At 44.0% G+C, this 22631-nt stretch overlaps 1 protein-coding gene across 1 annotated transcript in view; it reads right to left on the bottom strand.

The window, feature by feature from the left end:
- Positions 1-22631, bottom strand: part of maml3 (mastermind-like transcriptional coactivator 3) — a 131681-nt gene that overhangs the window by 65340 nt on the left and 43710 nt on the right. The window contains exon 2 of the mRNA XM_030743756.1: positions 791-1546. Coding sequence (XP_030599616.1) covers positions 791-1546 — 756 coding nt within the window. The remainder of the gene's footprint in view (positions 1-790; positions 1547-22631) is intronic.

Genomic DNA, 22631 nt, shown 5'->3' with positions numbered 1-22631 from the left:
TTTTACAGGCTAACTGGATGAAATATTTGGAAATTGCGGAGTGACACTAGTTTGCAAAAGATCCCAGGATGTTAATGGCTTGATTATTCTCCATTGCTGTTATACTTCTAGAAGTCTGCTTGAAGTGCATCAAAATTTGAGTTCTCCACAGAAAAAAACATCACAAAAACCCCCAAAACAGGCATGTGGTCATCCGCACGGATCCCCGTGCAGAATTTACCTTACAGTGTCAAAGAACAGGCCATCCAGCTGATTACAAAATTTACGTCACTTGGATCTGAGTGGACCCGAGCGGACTCGAGGATGCAGAAAGTATAATCGAGGCTTAACACACTGCAGATATCTGCAAAAGATCTCTTTACTTTTTATGTTTTTGTTAGAAGCTGCTTGTTTAGGACCAAAATACTTCACGGGTAAGTTATGAAACTTAAAGATATCAATACCCTCGTTCATTCAGAAAGCTGGTTTGTTTCTTCTTGTTCACATAATTAATGGTTTCATTCACACATTAGCCATTTAAAACCAGTTTAGATTCAAATCAAATGAATCAAACAGCTGAATCAGTAAAGAAATCTTAAAAGAGCACAGGCTTTGAATTTGGTGCCAGTGAGTGCAGCTCTAAGAGCTATAATTATATCTTCAGAGATAACAGAGAGAGAGACATATAGAAATATGTCTAAATGTTCTAAACATAGAAGACTGATTCACCTAAACTAGTCATAACTTAGATTATGAGTTTGGGATAAATATCCCTTCCAGTGGACATCATGTTGACTTTCTTAATACTGACCTGTGGTGAACCCATGGGAACCTGCGGGCCTCCCTGTGGAGGCTGAGGAGGAGGAGGAGGCAGTGCTGCTGCTCCTGCTGCTGGTGCTGCCCCCCCTCCGGGTGTCGACGTATTCCCAGCTGCTTCCTGCGGGCCCGGTGTCTGATTGTTTGCCGGCCTGCCGAACTCGGCCTCTTTTTTGTCCTCAAAGTCCTCGTTGAAGAGGTCGTGCATGTCGTCCTCTGGCACAGTATTGGCCAGCTCATCGATCAGCTCCTGCCACTCCTGGTCGTTGAGGTTAATGTCAGAGAACAGCTTGTTCTGATTGGACAGAGACTGGGGATCAGATGACTCCATCCCACCCCCGTCGTCCAGGGGCTCCTGTTTCAAGTCCTTGAGGAGGCCGAAGCTGTCCTCCAAGTCCAGTGAGCCATTCAGTTTCATGTCCGGGAGATGGCTGCCGCCGTTCTTCCCCAGCTCGTCCGATGTCCGGCCTACATGGTTCCCGTTGCTGTTTGTAGTGTTGTTTCCGGCAGAAGTGTTGGGCCCACCGAGTAAGGGCTTAATGTCCATTTGGTGATGCAGTGGAGAGATGGGCGGCACATTGTTGTTATTGTTGTTGTTAGGGAGTCCTGTTAGCGAGTCCAAACCACCGGAGCCCTCCTTCCGTACCCGCTTGGTGGTCGGCGAGTAGCTGCCTCCATCACAGATCCCGTTCTGGTCTCCGTTGAGGGGCGATCGTGCGCTGTCCAGTTTTCTCTTTACAGTCTCCTGGAGCTGAAACAGAAATGAAAGATGGTAAAGAGGACAAATTATGCTTTTCTTATGTACTTTTGTATAAAAATACTACCGCAGTGGTATCAAATCAAAAGGTCAGTGTATGCACATGTGAGCCAAAAGCTTTGACTGCTCTAACAAGACTTTTTCTACTCTTGGACCTGCATGATGTCCGTGAGACGTGTTAATCTGGTCATCTCAGGCAAAGAAGCTCCAACCAACTGCTTTTTAAACCTTCTGTTTCTGAGAGGCAGCCAATCAAAGGAAAGATAGCTTTAAATGGCTTATTTCAGTCAGTAGATGAAGTGAGGGACTGACGACGAACTGTGAATCATGCAAAGCTCCTCTAACAGAGTCAACAATGCAAATATGGAGCTGGAACAACAAATCCACTTTAACAAATTATCTTGAAGCCATGGGAGTGTAGCATTAGCATACAGCTATGTTCTGTATAAATCAATCCAGGTTCAGAAAGCAAAGCCATCATCCCTTATGATTGTGATTCTTGCTACATCATGCTACCCATACACTAAGATGGCTTATTTCAGACAGTGGACAGACCCAGGAGCTGCACCGCTGATTCATGCAAAGCTACTCGAGTGCAAGAATAAAAATATAAAGTGAGAAATGAGCACAGTAGAGTCTCCTTTAAAGCCAGAGGCCACCGGAGACGGGACTTGTTAATTACAGGAACCTTTCTGTGGTCTTCAGGGTGCTAATCATGAAAACAACATGAAATACAAAAATCAATAAGACAACAGGCTTCTTCCTCTCCACACACAGAGAACCAACACGAGAAGGAGGGAAGGAAGTAAATGTGCTGAAGATCAAAATATCACCAAGACAAATCAATTGCACGCTAAGCCTGGGTTCATTCTAAAATTAGGTGTACGGGCCAGAGATGTTTCAGGCCACGTTCCCCATTCCTTCAAATCCGAGGAAATCGTGAATCCTGCAGGAGCGCTCCAGGGCACGTCTCCCAGCATTCGCCCGAGAAGAAATTCTTTTTAAATATCAACTTTAAACTGCGGATTTATTGTCATTTTTATCACAATAATGATAATGGCAGAAACTCGCCCGATTATTAAAGTCATCTTTCTGCTACAAAAATAATGTAAGCGAGACAACAGTTCAGGGCACTTAGAGGGACAAAGAAAGAAAAAGCAGCCGAGAGCGCAAAGCCGTGTCCAAAATTGTTCTAAGTGCTCTTTCTGAAACAGAACAAGATAATGAGCATTCAGTTCACACGCAGAAATTAAAGTTAAGTAAATTATCACAGCGTTCCTACATTTACTCACGCAATTTGTCATGATGACAGTGCTGTATAAACGGCGGTGGTGGTGGTGGTGACGGGGCTGTGAGTGAAAATTAATGTGCTGTTTGCTCTCTGCAACTGCTCTTCGGTCAAGCAGGAGACGGGACTACGATACGATGTTTAGGAACGGATTTCAAATCGACCCTTTTTCCAAAAAAAGCTACTAAAAATGAGTAATTTATGAATCAGTTAAAGCCTGTGTTTCTAAAATATAGTACAAAGTAAACAAAAACTATGAAACTATTTATTGTTTTTAAAAAAATATGTGCTAATTGCCAACAGCAGATTTCACAGAGGTTAGGAAAGGAAGAAGGGAAGAGTGGAAAAGTTCTTTAATGCTGCTTAAAAAAAATAAATCTCACAACTAAATCGAGTAACTGGAAACGGGTCAGTGACACGACGGGGTGTGAAAGGAGGAGGAGCCTGTTTGAGGAGCAAAGATGGAGATGGGATCAACACTCTGTTTTTCAATTTAAAGAGAACACAAAAAGGAAAAGAGAAAAGAAATAATATCATTAAAAGATTCAGAGAAATCTCCACGTGCAAGGGACTGAGCTGGAAAACAGTACTGTGATCTTTGGGCCCCCCCGGGGGCGTACTGCCATAAAAAGAGATGATTTTGTCACTGCACGGGCTCATGAACACTTCTTAAAACCAATGTCAGCGAGAGGAACTCCACAGTGCATCGACAAATGTGAGTTAAAACTCTTTCATACCAAGAAAAAAAACATATGAAAATGATTCAGAAATGCTGCTGCCTTCACTGGGCCGCAGATTATTTGATGAACTGAGGTGAAACTGAAAAAATCTGAATTTCTTTTAGGAAATCATGGCGGTTTTGTGCCCGAAGGAAAAAAAAAAAACCATCCGGCTTTTACTGACAGACAGTAACCAGAATGCGTGATGGCATCGGGGCTGCAGACGATCGGGCCTCTGAGTGAACTAAACCGCTCTGCTGGACCTTTTTTGACTTTTAGAGCAATTTTAATTTATCTGACAAATATTACAGCTCACTGTGTGGTACAGTCTGCGCTTCACGTTTGATGAGTTAGTTCAAGTTGTTAGTGACTGTTTTGTGTTTTCCTAAAAGTTTTCATTTTTATTTTGTTGTTTAGGTTCAGTCTTATTAATTATTAAAGAATAGAGGGTGGTTATCAGGGCAGATTTAAGCAGGTCAGAATAGTTATTAAAACACAGCATTTTTTTTTATTCACAGTCTCAATAAACACATTCAGCAGCATCTCATCAGGTGGGATGTGATGACAACAAAGTGACAGAAACTACAGCTAAAGACATTTTCTCTATATGCTTATTTTATTTCAGTTTTGTGAGCACACAATATTAGTATTTTTTTTTTTTGCAAATGTCTAGTTTTTATTTTAACTGACTATAAGGTTTTTGCACACCTAGTTTTATTTTTAGCTTAGTTTCAGCTCGATATAATAGCTTTGATTCTAATATTTTACTTTTTATGTTAATACGCATTATTTCTATTCCACCCTCTCATCCAAATAAGCTAACACCAATGGGTGATGCCACAGTGCCTCCATCTTTTATATACAGTGTTTACGGTGCTTGGCGTTTTCTTGTTTTTTTTGGGGGGGGGACAGTTTTATCTATTTTAGACACACCTCCTTCAGTAAAATCACATTCTTGACAGCTAACCTGAACAACCCTGTGACGTGGGTCCTAAACCCTGTAGCATCCCCTGGCCTCTCAGGAACACTGAAAACTTTAATCCCAAACAAAAGTTTAAAGTAAAATGGGGGGAAAGGCGAGAAGACTAGCAGCCCTCTCGATAACCAATACCAGCATCCATTTCTCTGAGGCGGTAAAGAAACATCTGTAGTATTTGACTCATTATCAGCATCAGCCCTGCGTCTTATTCTTAACCTTATTATAGGAAGCCATCATCACTGTGTGTCTCACTACCTGTGCTGTGGCACAAGATAACAACAGGGTGCAAACAAACGCTGTCTGGCAGTTGGTGTAATCACTGTCATAGACCTGGGAGGGAGAGGAGAGGACGTACGGCGGGACAGCACACAAACCGACTCATGGCTGGAAAGAGCTGCGACAAAGGAAGGGGCAGAAAACCTAAAAATCCCACCAGTTTATCAATGCAGAGCAGCAGTTTTCACACAAGGAAAATGTGCTTTTTGAGTGGGTACAGTTAAAAAAAAAAAGATAATCTTATGGAGCAGCGCTGACGGGGAAACTGCTGTATAATCGTCAGCAGGGGGTAGTTTTACAGTTAGCTAACAAGTGGCTGTGACTGATGATAGAGGGCTTTCAGCTCAGTGCAGCAGTGATACTTGTATCACTGAAAATATGAAGTATGGTGGTGGGAAAATGTATCTGCTTTGGTAGGACGATGGTTTTGCTTCTCTGACACCTTTTTTAAGAGATGTCAAAGGTGACAGCCACACGTTTGAATCAAAGCTGCATATATTCATATATTCACCGCCTTTGCAGGCGAGCGACCACGACATGGACGCGAGTAAACAATAAGAACTGTACAACATTCAAATTGCCGTGAAAAAAGAGGCAAAGAGCATTAAAAACTTGGGTTTCTGTGCAATTTAATAAACTCTTAATCTCAATTTTACCCCCAACTCCTGTTAATTTCAAACCCTAATGAAGTTGGCAGAAAAATAGCTGATGCTATTAAAATGACGAATGGGAAGCAGGGACCTCATTTATGAAAGGTTCCCAGGGTACAAATTTCACGCTCCCACACGAACCTTAGAAATAGTGTAGGATTCAATCAAAAAGATGATCTTTTTTTAGTCATGGTTTTACTTTTAATTGCATGTACTGAGAATGAATGCTATAAATATTACTTTTACAGTCCTGGAGGGAGAGTCCAAACCCAAATCAAATTTCCACGTTATCCCTCCGACCTCTGCTGTTCATGCATCCAGACTATTTTGTTGCGAGTTACACAATTGTGGAGATGTTTGCTTCTCTTGAATCAGGAATCACTTGAACACAGTGGAATTTAATTCAATTCAGTGGTCTCTGGAGCTTGGAAAAAAGGCGACTGGACTTCTTTTTGTTTCACCTCTCATCTGAAAGGCTTCTTCAGTTCTCAGCCAAATGATGGAGAGACCCAGGTATTTAAACCCCTGTGGGCGTAGTCTCCTGGAGGTGGTTATGACCCTCTATTGTTCATGTGCATAATCACATGTGCCAAGGTGTGAAAGGAGGCGTGGGTCATTTCAATCAGTGGTTTCAGATGAAACCAATATAGGACTTCGCTCCATTGTTTCATGTGACCTACTGAGGTCACTGAAACAAAGGTGTGAATGGGGGTTGTCCCTTAGCATAACTAAGGGAGGGTTCAGGGTCACCTGATCCAGCCCTAACTATAAACTTGATTAAAAGGCAAAGTTTTAAGTCTAATCTTAAAAATAGAGAGGGTGTCTGTCTCCTTTGAATTACATCTCAAAATCTCAGCAGCAACGACTCTTTCCAGAAGTCGCCGCTAAAATAAATCCACAAAAGTTGTCACGAGGAAGTACTGAATCTACCTGTGGAGCGTGCTTGGTTGGCTGATGTGGACAAATAAAGAAAACAGTTCCCGAGTCATGAACTCTTGAGACAGTGCGGCTGAATTCTTTTTAAGTTTATTGTTTCTTTAAGCATCAGAAACTGAGAGCTGATTGGCTCCTTTATTTTGAAGAGAACGCCCACGTCTCTACAGCTGATACAGGCATGGCCCAAAGCTTTAGGCAGCGGCACCACGGCTAAAACTACATTTTCATTTGTTTTCCAGTAAAAGTTTTTGAAACCCGTCACTTCAATCCTTCAGCTTGGGCTTGAGAAAAGTTCAGCCTGAGGCCGTTTAGCCAGCAGTTATTTCGCCCGTTGTTGAGTATTATTGAATTTCTGCAGTCTCTGGTTGCTGAATCACTTCCTGTGTTGAAAAGTAACCATTCCCTTTAGAATAATTACTTTGTGTCACCTGATTGCCAATATTTGGGGGGAAATAAAAAACTACAAAACAATAAAAATGACAATCTGACAGCTTTGGATTAGGGTCCGGGTCATCGCCCATTAGGGTTAATATAGAAAACAGCTACATTCACACAGTACACTAGCACTTTTATTTAGTGCTCATAATCAAAGTGTAGAAAAGCTGTAAACTGCTTGAACAAACATACCAAGATGCAAAGACTCACAACCACACAGTGATGGCAGCTCCTTCATACACAATGTGTCTCCTGCACATCTACATTTCAAACAGCCTCCTCAGCTCAGAGGCTGCAAAATATTTTGTAAAATCCACAGTGTCTGCTGTCGCACGTGAAAGAGACACACACACACACACACACACACACACACACACTGAAAGCACCACCAATATGTGTATGTGTGCAAATGCGTGCTTAGCTCTTTGTTATTCAGATGGAACAACAGACAAAATATATTCAGATTGTATTCTGACCTGGAGGTGGACCCATTCAAGCTGGCAGGAACACACACACACACACACACACACACACACACACACACACACACACACACACACACACACACACACAAACAACAAAAAGCACACAAATCATCTTTTTTTGACTTTCTTGGTTTACTGGTGTGTGAATGTGCGTGTGTGTGTTTGGCTGGAGGTTCCTCTTCTGTTCTCCACATTGACTGACAGTCAGCATAATCATCTTTATGACACGATAAACAGTATTACTATTGGCAGTCAAAAAAGAAACTACTGTGTGTGTGTGTGTGTGTGTGTGTGTGTATCTTGATCTCTTATAGCCAGTAAAGCAACAACTGAGGAACAAAAAACAGGAAAACACACATCTCTACTGTCACGACACAGTTTCACCAAGTGTGTGTTTGTGTGTGTGGTCCTGCAATCAATGGGTGTAAATAATTCAGGCCTCCTCTGTGTGTGTGTGTGTGTGTGTGTGTGTGTGTGTGTGTGTGTGTGTGTGTGTTACAGGCTTTCCCTAAATGCCAGTGACTCATGTTGATAATAACAGACTCGTCTTTCAAAGCCCACCTATAAAAACTCCCATAATTATCCAGGTGGTGTGAACTGTAGCACCCTCCCACACAGGCGCACACACACAGGTTTTAAATACACACCCACCTATAAAAAAAATACCATTAACCTTCTTAATAAAATTGTGAATCTGGAGAAAGAAACAAAGAAAACAACAAAACAAAAAAAAAGGAGTCCAGACCACAGGACTGTGGTCCTGCCTGCTTGGTACCGTGAGTCAGCACGTTGCCGCCGCCGCCACCCAAGGGAACGTGAAAGGATAGATGACAAAACTGTGAGCCGGTGCAAAATACTTTATATTAACTGTAGATAAGTAGTTTCATTTTAGCAGCATCAACAACCTAATTAAACCTCTGAATTACGCAGAACCTGACGTTTCTTTCTGACAGCCACGGCCATGAAATACCTTTGCAGCGGACTGAATCGAGAGGAACGAGGGGAGCGCGAGAGAAAGAATCCGGGCCGGGAGAGACAGAGAGAGAAAGAGAGATGACATCGAGACTCACAGACAAAGAATTTTGAAGTAGTTTAATCAAGCTGGAGTGCTTAGCGAGAGCTGGAGGGAAGAAAAGAGCATTGGAGTTTAAAACAAATAAATAAATAAAAGAGCAAAGGCAGGAGAGCGAGAGGAAAAAGAGGTGAGAGCGCGCCGCTTGTTTCGCCTCCTGCGTCGCTCCGTGTATCCTTTGACATAAACACCTGCTGACTGCTCCTCTGCCTGCTCCCACAGCAGACACGGGGAGAACGACAAAAGCGAGGAGAGACAAAGGTGAAAGGAAGAGACGCACACACTCGCAAGGAGGAAGAAGGGATTTATTTGTCAGGCAGATGGTCTTTTTCCTTTGAGCGGAGGAGCTACCAGATCCTGAAGATGAAGAGGAGGAGGAGGGAGGGTGAAGCAGAGAAGGAGGTGGGGGTGGGGTGGGGTGGTGGTGTTGGTGGTGGGGAAATAGGTGGCTTGATGGAAAGGCATAGCGCGCCAAATGACAGCGGGGAGCAAACGATGAGAGGGTGATCAGAGAGGGAGAGGGAGGCAGAGAAGAGAGACAGAGATGGAGCCACTAAGGTGCTGTTGTTATAGCAACCTGCTGCTCTGGTGCTTTGTGCGCTGCATCCTCCGTCTTCTTCTTCTTCTTCTTCTTCCTCCTTTTTCCTCCTCCTCTCGCTCACTTACTCACTCTCCGACACCCTGCCTTCCCTCCCTCCCTCCCTCCCTTACTTCCTTTCTTCGGCTCACTCTCTTGAAAAGTTAAGCATCACATCAAATTCAAATCTCAACATTAAAGGAACGAGTCTGTCGAGATGCTTCAGGAGTATTTATGTTCAGGGTATTTATTTCACATCGCAAACTACGTGTGGAGGCATCGATCTCCATATCTCATAATATGAGGGGAGAAAAAAAAAACGTGAAATCATTTATCTATAAAATGAGACTCCCACAGCCTGAGAACACCGTATTACTACTACTACTAACCACCACTGAAGATACACCTAACAAAAAGATATATAACAGTGGCATCTTCTGTGAAAAATAACTGCAACACATTTCATCAATGCCACGAAGCTGTTCCTCACACCTTCCTTTGCAAGTCAGTTCATCCTCCACTCCCGCTTTTCTTACCTGTTCCTGCCACAGACTGCACAAAATGATGGACGTACTCCCCGTGATGTCACCCACTGGTTTGTGAAGTCCTCTTTTGGACCCTCGACTTGGCTATTCTGGCCATTTAACATCTTGGTTCTGAAGACTAAATGTCTAAAGCTGCCTGAGAAACTGTTAAGACTTCCCTATTGGGTACCCAGGCGCTGCCTTGTGGTCTATTTTACTATAAATGGGACCACAAATAACAAAATTAAGATCCCGGAGTATTAAATAAGACTTGAAATGGCAACTGAGACCAAAAATTCGTCAGGAAAATGTTTCATGAGGTCATAAATCAAGTGAGCAGCAGGGTCATTTTCTCATAGACTTCTATACAATCCGACTTCTTTTTGCAGCCACGGGGGTCGCCCTCTGCTGGTCATTAGAGAGAATGCAGGTTTGAGGCATTTCTGTATTTGCATCACTTTTCGGGCCTCGATGGCCCCGCCCCCTATATACACAGTCCTATTTGCGGGAACACCAAGAGACCACATGCTGTTTAGCAGTCCCCCCCAATTATCTGCGAGATTTCACTCCGATAGACTGCATGAGTCTCCATGATGCATACAGACTAAGAGCTTTGTTTTTGCACGTATTTATCCAGCACTTTATTATATGTACAACCTCCACACAGAAAGTCCCAGGCTCAGCCGGAACCTTTTGGCTGTAAGGAATCAGCAGTAACTACCGCAAACCTGCCCCGCAAACGCACCAGGCTGTGTGCCGATTTAACACTCAGCTGGTTAGACAGAAAGTAAAAGAATAACCTTTATTTTTGCTAGCTCTTAGATTATTTTATAGTAAAAATTACAGTATTTGAGTGACTCAAACCTTCCACTAGCACACCTAATGATTTTCTTGTCAGTGTGTCTGATCCATGAACTCAGCGGCTCAGAGTCCAGAGCACAAAGGAGCACGCGGAGGTTTTCTTTTCTTTTTTCATACTAACGTTAAAAGCACAGCAGTGCAGATTTGGGGAGCAGCCAGCCCACAAGACTCCATCATTCTTTGATTGTTATCATTATCAGTGATTCCAATTTAACATACAAAAAGAGAGTACACCTGCCTGAGACGGAGCCATTGTCTGTGATCAAAGATGAAGGCTCGGTACAGTGAGGTCACACCCTGTGAGTCGAGTATATTCAAGTAGTTACATTTCTGTACCCATTTAAACAAACAGACACACGAGTATGAGCCATAATTTAAATTTCACTTGTTTCCTGGTGTGGGCAAGTGTGCAAGTGCCACACACACCAGGTGTGTTTGTGTGAGTGTGGTTGTTCCTGGTCTGGCCCACTAGACTGTGAAATGAGTCAATTAAATCAAACAGGTCTTTAATAAGGAAGAGTGTGTGTGTGTGTGTGTGTGTGTGTGTGTGTGGTGGTGATGATGGGCGGATGGCTAAAAGCCTGTAACCACCAATTTCAAACCATCACCTGTCTAAAAGGCTGCTGTTACAGTGGTTTTCAAACACTTTGTAGCCGAGGCGAACCAGAGGGCAAGCGGACCTGCATTTAATTCACTTTAAAAGGCTTTTTATTACATGTGACGTGTCGTTAATCCTTATGTTAATTGCGCCGTCCGATGAAGGGACCGCGGATTTTCTTTGCTGAAAGCTCCACTATATTTTACCTTCATCCCCTTAGTAGACGATTTAGTGCAGTTCAACAAAGTTTCTCGTAGTCTGTGGATCGGATTAAGGATGGTTGTGATATTCTAATATTTATTGTTTTAAAATATAAAAAGCTTGTATTTCAGAAGGACTTGCACAACTATTGAAGTCCTCTGAAACCAGTTTGGGGTGAGGGGTGACCTCCAGTGAATATTGAACAGGGTTTTTATTTGACAGGCTCAGACTCGGCGTCGTTGCCACCGTGTTTCCCAACTTCTCCTGATAAACTGCTGACTCAGGGCTGGTGACAGCTTTCACATTGTTTTTTGTGCTTTAATTGCAGTTTCAGTTTTTAGTGTTTTCTGGCTTTTAATGTAATATTTCAGGTAAATGAGTGCCTACCATATATGCTATGAAAGATGCACGTAGCTCCTGCATCTGAAACATGAAACCAAAGTGGCGGTAAATGAAATCTGCACTTAAAAAATAACCAGCAGGGGGCGACTCTGCTGAAGACTTCATAGTTGGACTGCACTAACCAGTGGGTGGAGTCACTATCTACACTCTAAAAGTATTGGAACAGATAAACTTAAAATAGATTGAAGTGAATAAGACTTCATATTGAGTTGCAAATCCTTTGCTTGTAACAACTGCATTGAGCCTGTGACCTGTGACCTTTACATTCTTCTTTTGTGATGTTTTTCCAGCTTTCACTGCAGCATCTGCAGGCTGTTGTTTGTTTTGGGGGGGGGGTTACTCCCTTCAATCTCCTCTTTAGCAACTAAAATGCTGTCTACAGTTTAAGCCTGAAGATTGACAGAGCCAGTCTAAAGCCTTCCACTTCCTGCCCTGATGAACTCCTCTGTTGTGTGTTTTTGGTCATTACTTTGCTGCATGATGAAGGATCTCTGTCTCTGTACTTCTTTGCACATCCCAGCCTGGCCTTCACTCCTCTTCTTGCTAATCTTCTGATGAAGCCTCTGTACTTCATTCATGAAGTCTTCTGCGAACAGTAGATTGTGACACCGTCACTCCTGCGCTCTGGAGGCTCTTTGAGGGTCTTTCTTTACAGCACTTACAATGTTTCTGTCATCAGCTGCTGTTGTTTCCCTCGGTCTACCTGTTCCACATCTGTTACTTAGCACACCTTTGACGACTTTCTACTTCGGGATGTTCCAAACGGTCGTACTGGCTGTGGCTAATGTTTGTGCAACGGCTCCGGTTGATTTTTCCATCTTCTCTCAGCTTTTCTCCTCCAACTATAAATGCAGAGTCTCCACAGGAAAAACCCAAACCTGAAACTGAGCGCACACATTCAGCGCTATTTACTTTTGAATGATCAATGTAACGGGACACACCTGGGCAACAAAAACACACCTGTCAGTCACATTTGCTCACAAGAAGAATGAGTGACTTCAGACAAAAGGTGCTACCTTCTGAACCGTGTATCAGATCCAGATGTGAACACCTGGAAAGAAAAGCTGAGATGTTGATCTTTTGTGTCATATTCATCTTTTGAAGTCAAATTTAGATGTTTTCAGTGTACAATAAAAATAAAGGGACCGGCCTCACCGTTCCAGTACTTTTGGAGGGGAGTTTAAGCTCATTAGGTTCTGTGCAGTTTTAGATTGCAATAATAATGAATGGTAAACACACCTGGACCATTTTGGAACCACTGTTCTAACGTTTACGCAGTCTCAGGCTGTGTTCAGGGACCAACTGCAAGTTTATTATTTGTAAAATGTATTTGTTGGTATTATTTCACCAGGAACAATGTGAAGGAGACACAAAGGCGCAGACAAAGAAAAGGCATTTGTTACCTCACTTGTTTGTGAGATGTATGTCGAGTTTTTCACACAAGCTGCAGCACAGCTACACTTCTATTGATCCTCATATCCTCTATAGAAAAGTGACAGATGACTTCAATGGTTTCCTGGCTGGCTGCTTTTAAAAGAAACCGGGAGCAGCTGCCATGGAGAAGGTAGTGTTTGCTGTGATACTGCACAGTCCCCTTTATTCATTTTCTATACGTGACCAGAGGCAAAGTGGAAAGAGGGTCTGATTTTGGCTCACAGCAAGACTGAGAGGTTGCCATCAGTGTCTGAAACCCCTCCATCTGTACGGACTGTGGAGGTTAGCTTCCATGATTCAGTCTTTCTGCTGCATTTCAGGGAAAACAACAGGAATGGGTGAAAACAGGCAGGAGTATGTGGCACTCTTCCCTTCCAGTCAAGGACACTGGTTCAAGCACACGTCAGCAAGCATCCATCCCGCTTAAGTGTCCTTGAGCAAGACACTGAAAGCATTCAGGAGCGCTTTAATGTGAAATATCCTGATATCTGGGGGCTTTTCTTGGCTGAAAGCACCTGTCGATACTTGAGAGACTTGGACTTGGTTCTGGACCGGAGTGAAGATACGGTCCATAAAGGAGCAGTTTCAGGATCTGGTGTCTCATGCCGCTTTGGAAAACATGTTCATGGCGCCAGTTTGCAAAATGAATAGAAATGTAGGAAAAGTGCAATCCCATTCAGGGAAAGAGTCCGTTTTGAGTGTGAAACACTGGTTTGGGGTTCCTCACCAGATGAACACTTCTACAGTTCTCACCTTCTAACCCTTCACATTCATTCCTTATATGAACCTTTTTAGACACACTGTCCTTGGCTTTTTACCAACCAGATCCCAAAAATCAGAGCATTAGATGGACAAAAACAAAGAGTCTGTGGGAGTGAAGGACAGAAAACTCCAAGTGACAAGAGGAAGGTACAAACAAAAGAAACATTTGGCCGCCGTCCCAGAAAAGGGTGTATGTGTGAGAAAGCGCCTGCCAGTCTGCCTCCTGTACACGGGGGACCTCTACACCCCTGATTTCAATACACTCACACACAGACACACACACACTCCTCTAAACACCTTCTTTCTTTTCTTTTTTTTCCAAGTACTTTCAAATTAATCCACTTTCACCACCACTAGCTTCAATATCCTACATACATTCACAGATGTAACTAATGCTTCTTTATCAGCCAGCAAAAATTAAAATGATACGCAACACTGTCAGGCTAGATACTCAACAGGCTTTCAACTGGAGAAACTTGCCTTTGACAGCTAAACATTTAAAAAGGATCAGCCACGACATTAAAACCACCAACACGTTGTTGCAGAACAAGCACACCTCCCCTCAGGGCAAAGGCGCACCCCGACAGCAGTGGTCTCTCCCATCATGCCAGTGTTTGGTGCTCAGGGGTGGTTTGAGGAGCCTGGGTGTTGACCCAGGGCTGGATGATTGATTACATTTGAATGTTAACTATGATTTAGGCCTCCAATGACTAGAAAAACAAGATAAAACTAAAAACTCCAGAGATGAACCTGCTGAAGGATGATTAACGGTTCTCTCAGGATCCCTCAGAATTTACGTTTTACTCAATATGGCCTGAAATGTGTGACTGAGCCCGTAAAATCATCAGGAAAGTGTTCACAGGCTTCAGGGCAGAGGGCCATTTTTCCATAGACTTCCACAGGACCTACAAGTCTTTCTGAAAACCACAGCTATCGCCCCCTGGTGGTCGTTAAAAGAATAGATGTTTAAGGCACTTCCACGTCCATCTTTTTATACTGTCTATAGCTAAAATGCCACATTTCTGACTTTGACTTGAGAAAACTCTGAGATGTAATCTTAAAAAAAGATCACAACACATGCCATAAACACACCTGCGGTGTAGCTTATAGCAGGTGTTTGTCATATACTGATGTACGTGTGTGTATGTGTGTGTGCGTGTGCAGACAGAAACAGCAGAGTGTATGTGCGTGCACATGTGTCATCAGCACTTTCAAACCTGCTGACCTGACATAAAAACCCAGAGGCCACAGAAAACCATCACTTTTTCCTTCCCCATCTTCCACCCTCCACCCCCACGACCCCACTGACTCAATAACACAGACCCGAATATGTGCGAGCGTGCGAGAGGAGTGAGAGAGGAGGGACAGGAAGGGGAAAAAAAATAAAAACGAGGAAGGCCAAGGAGCCGCGTGTGTGCTAACAAACATTTTTACAAACCATTAGCATTGAACGCATGACTAATTATCTTCTGAGTCAAGGACTGTGTGCATCTCTGGAAGTGTGCGTGTGTGTGTGTGTGTGTGTGTGTGTGTGTTTACATTTTCAAGATAAAGTAAGTAAGAAAGAGGGCAAAGAGCGAGAGCAGGGAAGCAACACTGAGAGAGCGAGAGAGAGAAAATGAGGGGATGAGAGAGGGGAAACTGTGTGTGTGTGTGTGTGTGTGTGTGTGTGTGTGTGTGTTTGTGTGTGGTTCCTGGCTGAGCAGCTCCTCTCTATTTATAGAGCTGCGGCTCCTTCCTGTTTCTGGAGCTGTACCATCACGCCAGGAGGGGGTGGGGGGGCGAGAGAGAGAGACCCAGAGAGAGAGAGAGAGAGAGAGAGAATGGGAGAGGTGAGGAGAGGGAGGAAGTGTGGGTGTGTGGGAGGGGAGACTGGTCGTGTTTGAGTCTTTAGTAAATCAACAGATCCACCCCCTCTCTTTCTACTCTCTGTCCCCCTCCCTTCTTCCTCCCCTTCCCCTCTCTTATTCAACAACATGGGTCCAACCAGCAGCGACGAACAACAGGAGAAACGGGAGAAAGAAGCAGACGAAACTAAACAGTGCATAATGGCATAATTAGGGAGATATTTTTGCGTGTGATGATGAAATTATTGTTGTGCAGCTCAGTGGGACACTGACAAGAGAGACAATTAAAAAAAAAAAAACTGTTGAGATGATTGCTCACATGAAATTACTGAGTTTATAAGCACCAACTGTTGAACAATTACCTTTATAAAAATCATCTTCAACCCTCATCCTACCAACTGGAGTCCGTGCAGACCCCAGAGGTACAGTTTTTTCATATCTCAAAGGTGTTTTTTTTTCTATCATTCTCATTTTTTATGCCTTTGATAATCAACTTGTTCCTAATGATGTCACATGACTGTTTTCTATTTCAGCTTTGATTAGCGTTTGTAATTTTTGGGGACCCCAGTCAAAAGCACTGAATTCTGTCTATGCGGTTTTAATGAAACTGCCTCGGATCCTAAATTAAAGCAACCGACAGGATAACGGGAGGTGGGGGTACTCGTGTGGACGGGGAACTTCCCAGACTCTGAGTTATCAGAATGTTGGAGATGTCATCAGATCTACCTGAGACAGCTGTGGGCCATGAAGCACGTGATAAGGAGAGCTGATCCTGCTACACTGCGAGCCCTAATCCAACAAGCGATGACCCTCCTGGGAATGACCCCTCCACCTGCTGATGTGCCCGTGCTACGCTCGGCTGGAAAATCGACTTGGAAAAAAAAAAGGTGTTTGCTCCTGAAACACAGACAGGAAGGTGGAAACTGTTTGCTCCTCCTGTCACATGCCAGCACGCCCTGAGCATAACACGAGGCAAATTTGTGTGTTTTGCTTTAGATGGTTTCACTTGCTCCTGCTTCCTGTACCTTCCTGCACCATAGGAGGTAGAGCAGATCATCTACTAATTGGAAGGTTGGTGGTTCGATCCCTGGTTGCTCCAGTCTGCATGCCAAAATATCCTTGGGCAAGATACTTAACTCTGAGTTGCAATCAATGGTCTCTCAAAGATTCTGGCCACAACTTTTACAGCCAAGAGGTGGAGGGCGTCACATTCAGTGGTCTCAGGATCTCATCTCTGCATTTTGGGGATGATGCAGTTCTCTTGTCTTCATCAGGCGGTGAGCTCCAGCTCGCACTGGGGTGGTTTGCAACTGCGTGTGAAGCGCAGGCAGAGTAGTGCACATGTTGTACTGGTCTGTTGTGGTGAGGAGAGCTGGGCATGAAAGCAAAGCAATTTACAGGTGCATCTACGTTCCTGCCCTCGCCTTTGGTCAGTAGCTCTGGGCAGAAGACTGAAAGAATAAGACTGCAGCAGAAACGAGTTTCCTCCAAAGGGTGTCTGGGCTCAGCCTTAGAGTAAGGATGGTCATTTGAGAGGGTTTCAAAATAGAGCCTCTATTTCTCAGTCGAGGTGGTACAGACATCTGACCAGGACGCCTCCTGGTGAGGTGTTTCGGGCATGACCTGCTGCTTTGAAAGGGCAATTAGTCAAACAGTGCCAACGAAGGAAGACAATGTTGGCTATAATAAAGCACCAGACTTTGGAAAATTAGCAAATTTTATGACATAAAAAATTCCCAACAAAACCTAAAAGGAAAAAATATTTCCAGTTTTATTATATCCTAGTAAATTCTTAGCGATTCTCGACAGCACCGACTCGAGCTTAATTTATAGAGTTCTGCATTGAATCTACGTCGAGCCGGTGATGTAGCCTAAGCAAGTCAACCGTCAACATACTAGTTAGCAGTACAGTTTCTCTCTTCCAGTGAATTCAAAAAGAAGAAGTAGCTGTAAATGCATAACAGGAAAAGATCGGGGGTCATCGGGGGCTGGGTCGTGCTTTAGGACACCGTACATTCAGCAGTCACAAGAGAAGATTCTGCTGCTTTATTTCAGATGGCGTTTGCACACTCCGTGAAACCACTAAGCATCGCAATAAAAACATCGTAAACCATCTTAAGATTTCAGTGCCATAGCGACGATGGCAGCTGTAGCTACAGTTCAAAAGAGGAGCATCTGCTCAACTAAAGAAACCTCTGCTCATACTGCAGCGTCTTGATTTGCAACTTCAAGAAGAACGAAAGCCGACAAAAGTCCGTCTTAGGTGGAAATCACACTAACGATGATGGTTCAAATCCTGTTGCACCCACCACTTCATTTTGCTTTGGTTTTGAACTTTTCTGTAGGTTGAGGCACTAAAACTATATGGATATCCATCCATCCATCCATCCTTTTCAACTTATCCGGTTCAGGGTTGTGGGGGGGGGGGGGGGGGGGGGGGGGGGTGGCTGGAGCCTATCCCAGCTGTGATAGGTGCGAGAGGCGGGGTTCACCTGTACGGGTTGCCGGTTTGTCGCAGGGCTAACACAGAGAGACAGACACACTCACATTCCCACCTATGGGCAATTTAGAATCACCAGTTAACCTGACCCCAGTAACTACATGTCTTTGGACAGTGTGGTGGTGCTGGGGGGGACCGGAGACGCAGACACAGGGAGAACATGCAAACTTCACATGGTGGCGTGGAGGTTAGCACTGCTGCCTCACAGCTAGAAGGTCTGGGTTTGAATCCACCTTGGCCCGGGCCTTTCTATATGGAGTTTATATGGTTATGTTTAAGGAAATATTAGGATTTGAGTTATTTCAACACGTAAAATTTAATACAGAACTGGAAACTAGATGACCCAGCTGTTGGTTGTCTAAGCTCTTATTTAAGACCAGGAAGTTGTCCAGTTCTGATTCAGACTTTAAAGGGAAAGACAAAGTTTAACTGCGGCACAGAGTTCATCCAAATTACTTAAGTGATCTTTACTGACGGTAAAACCTGCTGCTGCTTTTACAATACTGGTCAGCAAACTGACACACTGTGTTCGTGCTGGTGAAAGCCTGCCCAAAGTTTCTGTCTGTAATAAAGAAATACACAAATACACAAACCTGGGTTCACCACTCTGGGCTGAGCGCGCACTGTGAAGCTGACTTAATGTAGGAACGTAGAAATATCAGACTGGAAGTCCATATTGACAGTGACTCAGTTTGGGACGGACATTTCTGTTGTTATATTTCCGCCTGCGGCTGCTAATTTCTCTGATCTGTTGGTCACCTTGTAAGGTGGACTGTCATTGTCTATTATATTGTTATTATCATGCTACATGGGGGAGAAAATCCAATAGGAGTTCAGCCTGCAGCTACATAAGAAAAGATTAGTACAAGAGCAAAAAAGAGAAGTGAAAGAAAGAGTGAGCAGGGGGGGGGACTCCTGGCTTCATGGCCAGATGGTCACCAGGAGGGGCCTGACAGCTGTGTATGTGTGTGTATGTGTGTCTAAGTGTGTGCAGGTTTCTGTGTGTATATGTGCAAGAGAAAGAGGGAGATAGGGACAGATTGTGTCCAACACCTGTCCTCTGAGGACTCGGCAACAAAAGAGCGAGCAAGGCAACATGGGCAACATCAAACACGCCGAGTGAGAAGGAGGCGAGAGACAGTGAGACAAAAGACGGGGACGGAGAGGAGGAAACGGAGCAAACGAGCAGAAAGGAAAGACGACTAAAAGACACTGACATGCAAGAACAGACTGAGAGAGATCAGAGAGACAGGTGGCAAGTTTCCACCTATGCTTGGTGCTGAGGATGACATCTGCAGCCAAAAAAAAAAAAGTATGTCAGGTTAGTATTTGTCTGTCCTCGAGCGTGGAAGTGTACGGTATGTGTATATCTGCGTGCGCTTCACGGGATCTCCTCTGATTGGCTCAGTCGGGCGATGTGCCACAGAAGGCGAGAGTACGATTGGCTGTGTCAAAACCCAGTCGGCTTCTGCCTCCGCCAGAGCCTGTCGTGAGGGCAGACTGGTGCACATGCACACGCACAAAAACACACACACACATGCACGCACGTAGATTTATGGATGCTCTCGTAGCAGGAACGACAGTTTTCTCCCCTCTCTTTTTCACCAGTTTTTCTACAGTGGAGCCACTGAATTTGGGGGTGGGGGTGGGGGGGGGCATGGACTCCAGCAAGGGAGAGAGGCTGCTATGGTAACAACAGATCACTGTGGCAGCGAGCGGAGGGGCCCTGATGGCTACTTGGCAGCGACACCAGAATCTCACTGGCTGCATCGGTCTGAAGGAGTATGCGTTGACCAGAGGACACGCTGAATGATGTGTGTGTGTCTTTCTAGGTGGAATGAACCCATTAAACTGGTGTGTGTGTGCGTGTGTGTGTGCGCTCTGTGCTCCAGATGTCCTTAGTCATGCAGATTGATGGCCACAAGAGAGCACATCCCACTAACTTGAGTCACGACACCCGTCTCCGCATCCCTTCCTCCTGGCGTCTTTTATATCCAAGCTCCTCTTCTTCTTCTACTCACACTCTACTTTTTTTTTATAAAATGTATTTAAACTTTATTTTATTCTCAGGGGAGACCTAACCAAGGAAGCAAATCACTACAAGGCTGTGAAAATCATAAAGCCAAGCATAACAAAAAAACAAAACAAAGACATGGAGACCAAAGTAAGGCCAAACTACCAACGCACAAAAGACAAAGTGTACATTATCAACACTTTTTTATTTTATAAGAGCTCTCCCAAAGAGACAAAAATCATGTGGCTTTAGTGAGATCTGAAGGTTATATTCATGACCAAGTGACAAAATAGCAGAAAGCTGTCCGACTGGGAGCTAAAAAAGTTCCTGAGTACAAATATTATAACAGCTGTTAAGAAGGGATTTACCTCGTTTGTCTATATAAGTGAAAATATACCAATACTGTTCTGTCCTTCAGGCTAATTAAAGGCCCAGAAACCAGATCATACTCCAATGAGTTTAGAGGAGGCACCCCCTATTATAATATCACCTGTTGAAACACCAGCAGGATGGTGCCTGAGTGAAAGATTGTTGTTCCCATCCTCCGTCTAATTTTTCTGCGTGCATAACTGGGTCGTGCAGTAGTAGACGGCTGTTGTCTCGCTGCTGTGATTCTTTGACGCTGTCTGTGCACACACGCGTGTGTTTACACTGCTTAAACACACACACCTCTCCACCAGACCTGGAAAGAACAAAGTCCAATCCGGCGCGCGTGCACGCGGGAAACAAATGCAAGATCCTAGCATGTGTGAGAAAACACAAAACACGCGCTCACACTTTGCACGGTGCAAGTGAGCAAAGAGATAATTTACTTCCTTTATGATAGGTTGCCAAGTGGAGGAATTAGTATACCTGCAAAACAGTGTTTTCTGCTCTTATTTTGTTTACGCCAACGCTGTACCTGAGGAAAAAAAGCACTGACAGTGCAGCCTGACCTGTCATCAAAATAAGGCTTCTTACAGGTTAATGCCACATTCACACTAGGTGTAAAATAAATAAATGGAAGGAGACACCGCGGTGTTAGAGTTGATGTTTTTGGCCATCTTTGTTTTGCTTTTAAACAGAATACCACAAGTGAGGGGCGGACTGACCTCTAAAGAGTCCGTCATCCATTTTACTCAGCATGGAAGCAAAAGTTACTAGATTTAAATAATGTTTTATTAAAGAAGACTTGAAACTAGTGATTAAAATAGTCAGAAAAGTGTTTATTGAGGACGGGACTGGGCGTCTGTTTACAATCACAGGAACCCCCCCCCCACAGGCAGTTCCTTCGCTTATCAGAGCCATCTTTTATATACAGTCTTTTGTTCTTCCACTGGACCTGCACAGGTCTGCGGAAGTTACGTTCCAAAAGGAAAAATGTATCCGTTAAATAAGTTAAAAATGTGCTAATAAATTCAACTTAACAGCTTTACCAACTCATGCAGTTATTGTTATTGTATATCATAGCTAATGTGCTGAGAGGGAGGGAGTGGTGGCCTACAGAAGAAGAAGAGGGGTTTCTGAGAGATTATGACTGAAAGGATGCTGGTTCGATTCCCCGGACTAGCATGTACTGGGAAAAAAAATTGGATTTCCACCGCTGGATGGGCTGAAATGGATTGAAAATCATCTAGAACCGGGGGGGGGAAGAACCCTCAGACTGGAATATTGAGGTGTTTAAGTGCTGCCTGTCTCCACTTTGCTGCCCCCGCATGCTGTGATGGGTTCAATGTGCAACTACAGAAATCGCTTCCTGCTTGTCTTTAGTAGGAATGTAGGTTTAAAGTGCAGTTGCACTGGTCCGTCTTTTATGTACAGTCTATGGTGGGAGGTAATGAGCGGTAGGACTTCAGTGTTTGCAAGTATTCACATCATCCCGCAACTCCTGCTAGCAGCTATTTCTCACTTATTGGTGCAAATATGGACTCTCTGTCTCATAATAAGTGACTGCGCCCACAAACTTTTCAGGAAAATATTTACAAAGGTCAAAGCAAAGGCAGCCAGGGTCCATTTTCCCAGAGGCAAACTGGAAGTTTTTGCAACCACAGAAGTCGCCCCCTGCTGGCCATAAAAAGAAAGCAGGTTTAAAGCAGTCTGCATCCAGCTTTCATACTACGGTTGTAGCAGATGGATAGTGCTATATATAAATCCAGTGCAAACTGTACTTCACTCATATTTTCCAGTATTATTTGGTGCTTTTACTTCCTAAAGGACCCGACCGATTGTTCTGTCAATGCACACTGTAAACGGACAGTCTACGGCTGGCTTGTGTACGAGTGTGTTTGTTCGCTGCTCTGCCTCTGGGCAGAAATCATGAGGGACGACAAAAGACAGATATACTAATCCCGCAAAGACCTCAACAATGCATCTGCCTTATTTCTCTCCCTCTCTTGTCCTCCTTCAGCTCATCTCACAGCAGGCTGATTTTTATTTAACGCAACAAAAACTTTGTGCTGTGGTTTCTGTTTCCATGTCTTCGCTTTGTTTATACATGTGTGTGGTCACTCTCGCTGCCCTGGTGTAAACTGTGCTTTTAT

This window comes from Archocentrus centrarchus, chromosome 1, assembly GCF_007364275.1.
Source record: "Archocentrus centrarchus isolate MPI-CPG fArcCen1 chromosome 1, fArcCen1, whole genome shotgun sequence".
Lineage (NCBI taxonomy): Eukaryota > Metazoa > Chordata > Actinopteri > Cichliformes > Cichlidae > Archocentrus > Archocentrus centrarchus.
Note: the sequence above shows the minus strand (reverse complement) of the source record. Positions and strands in the feature narration are given on the sequence as shown.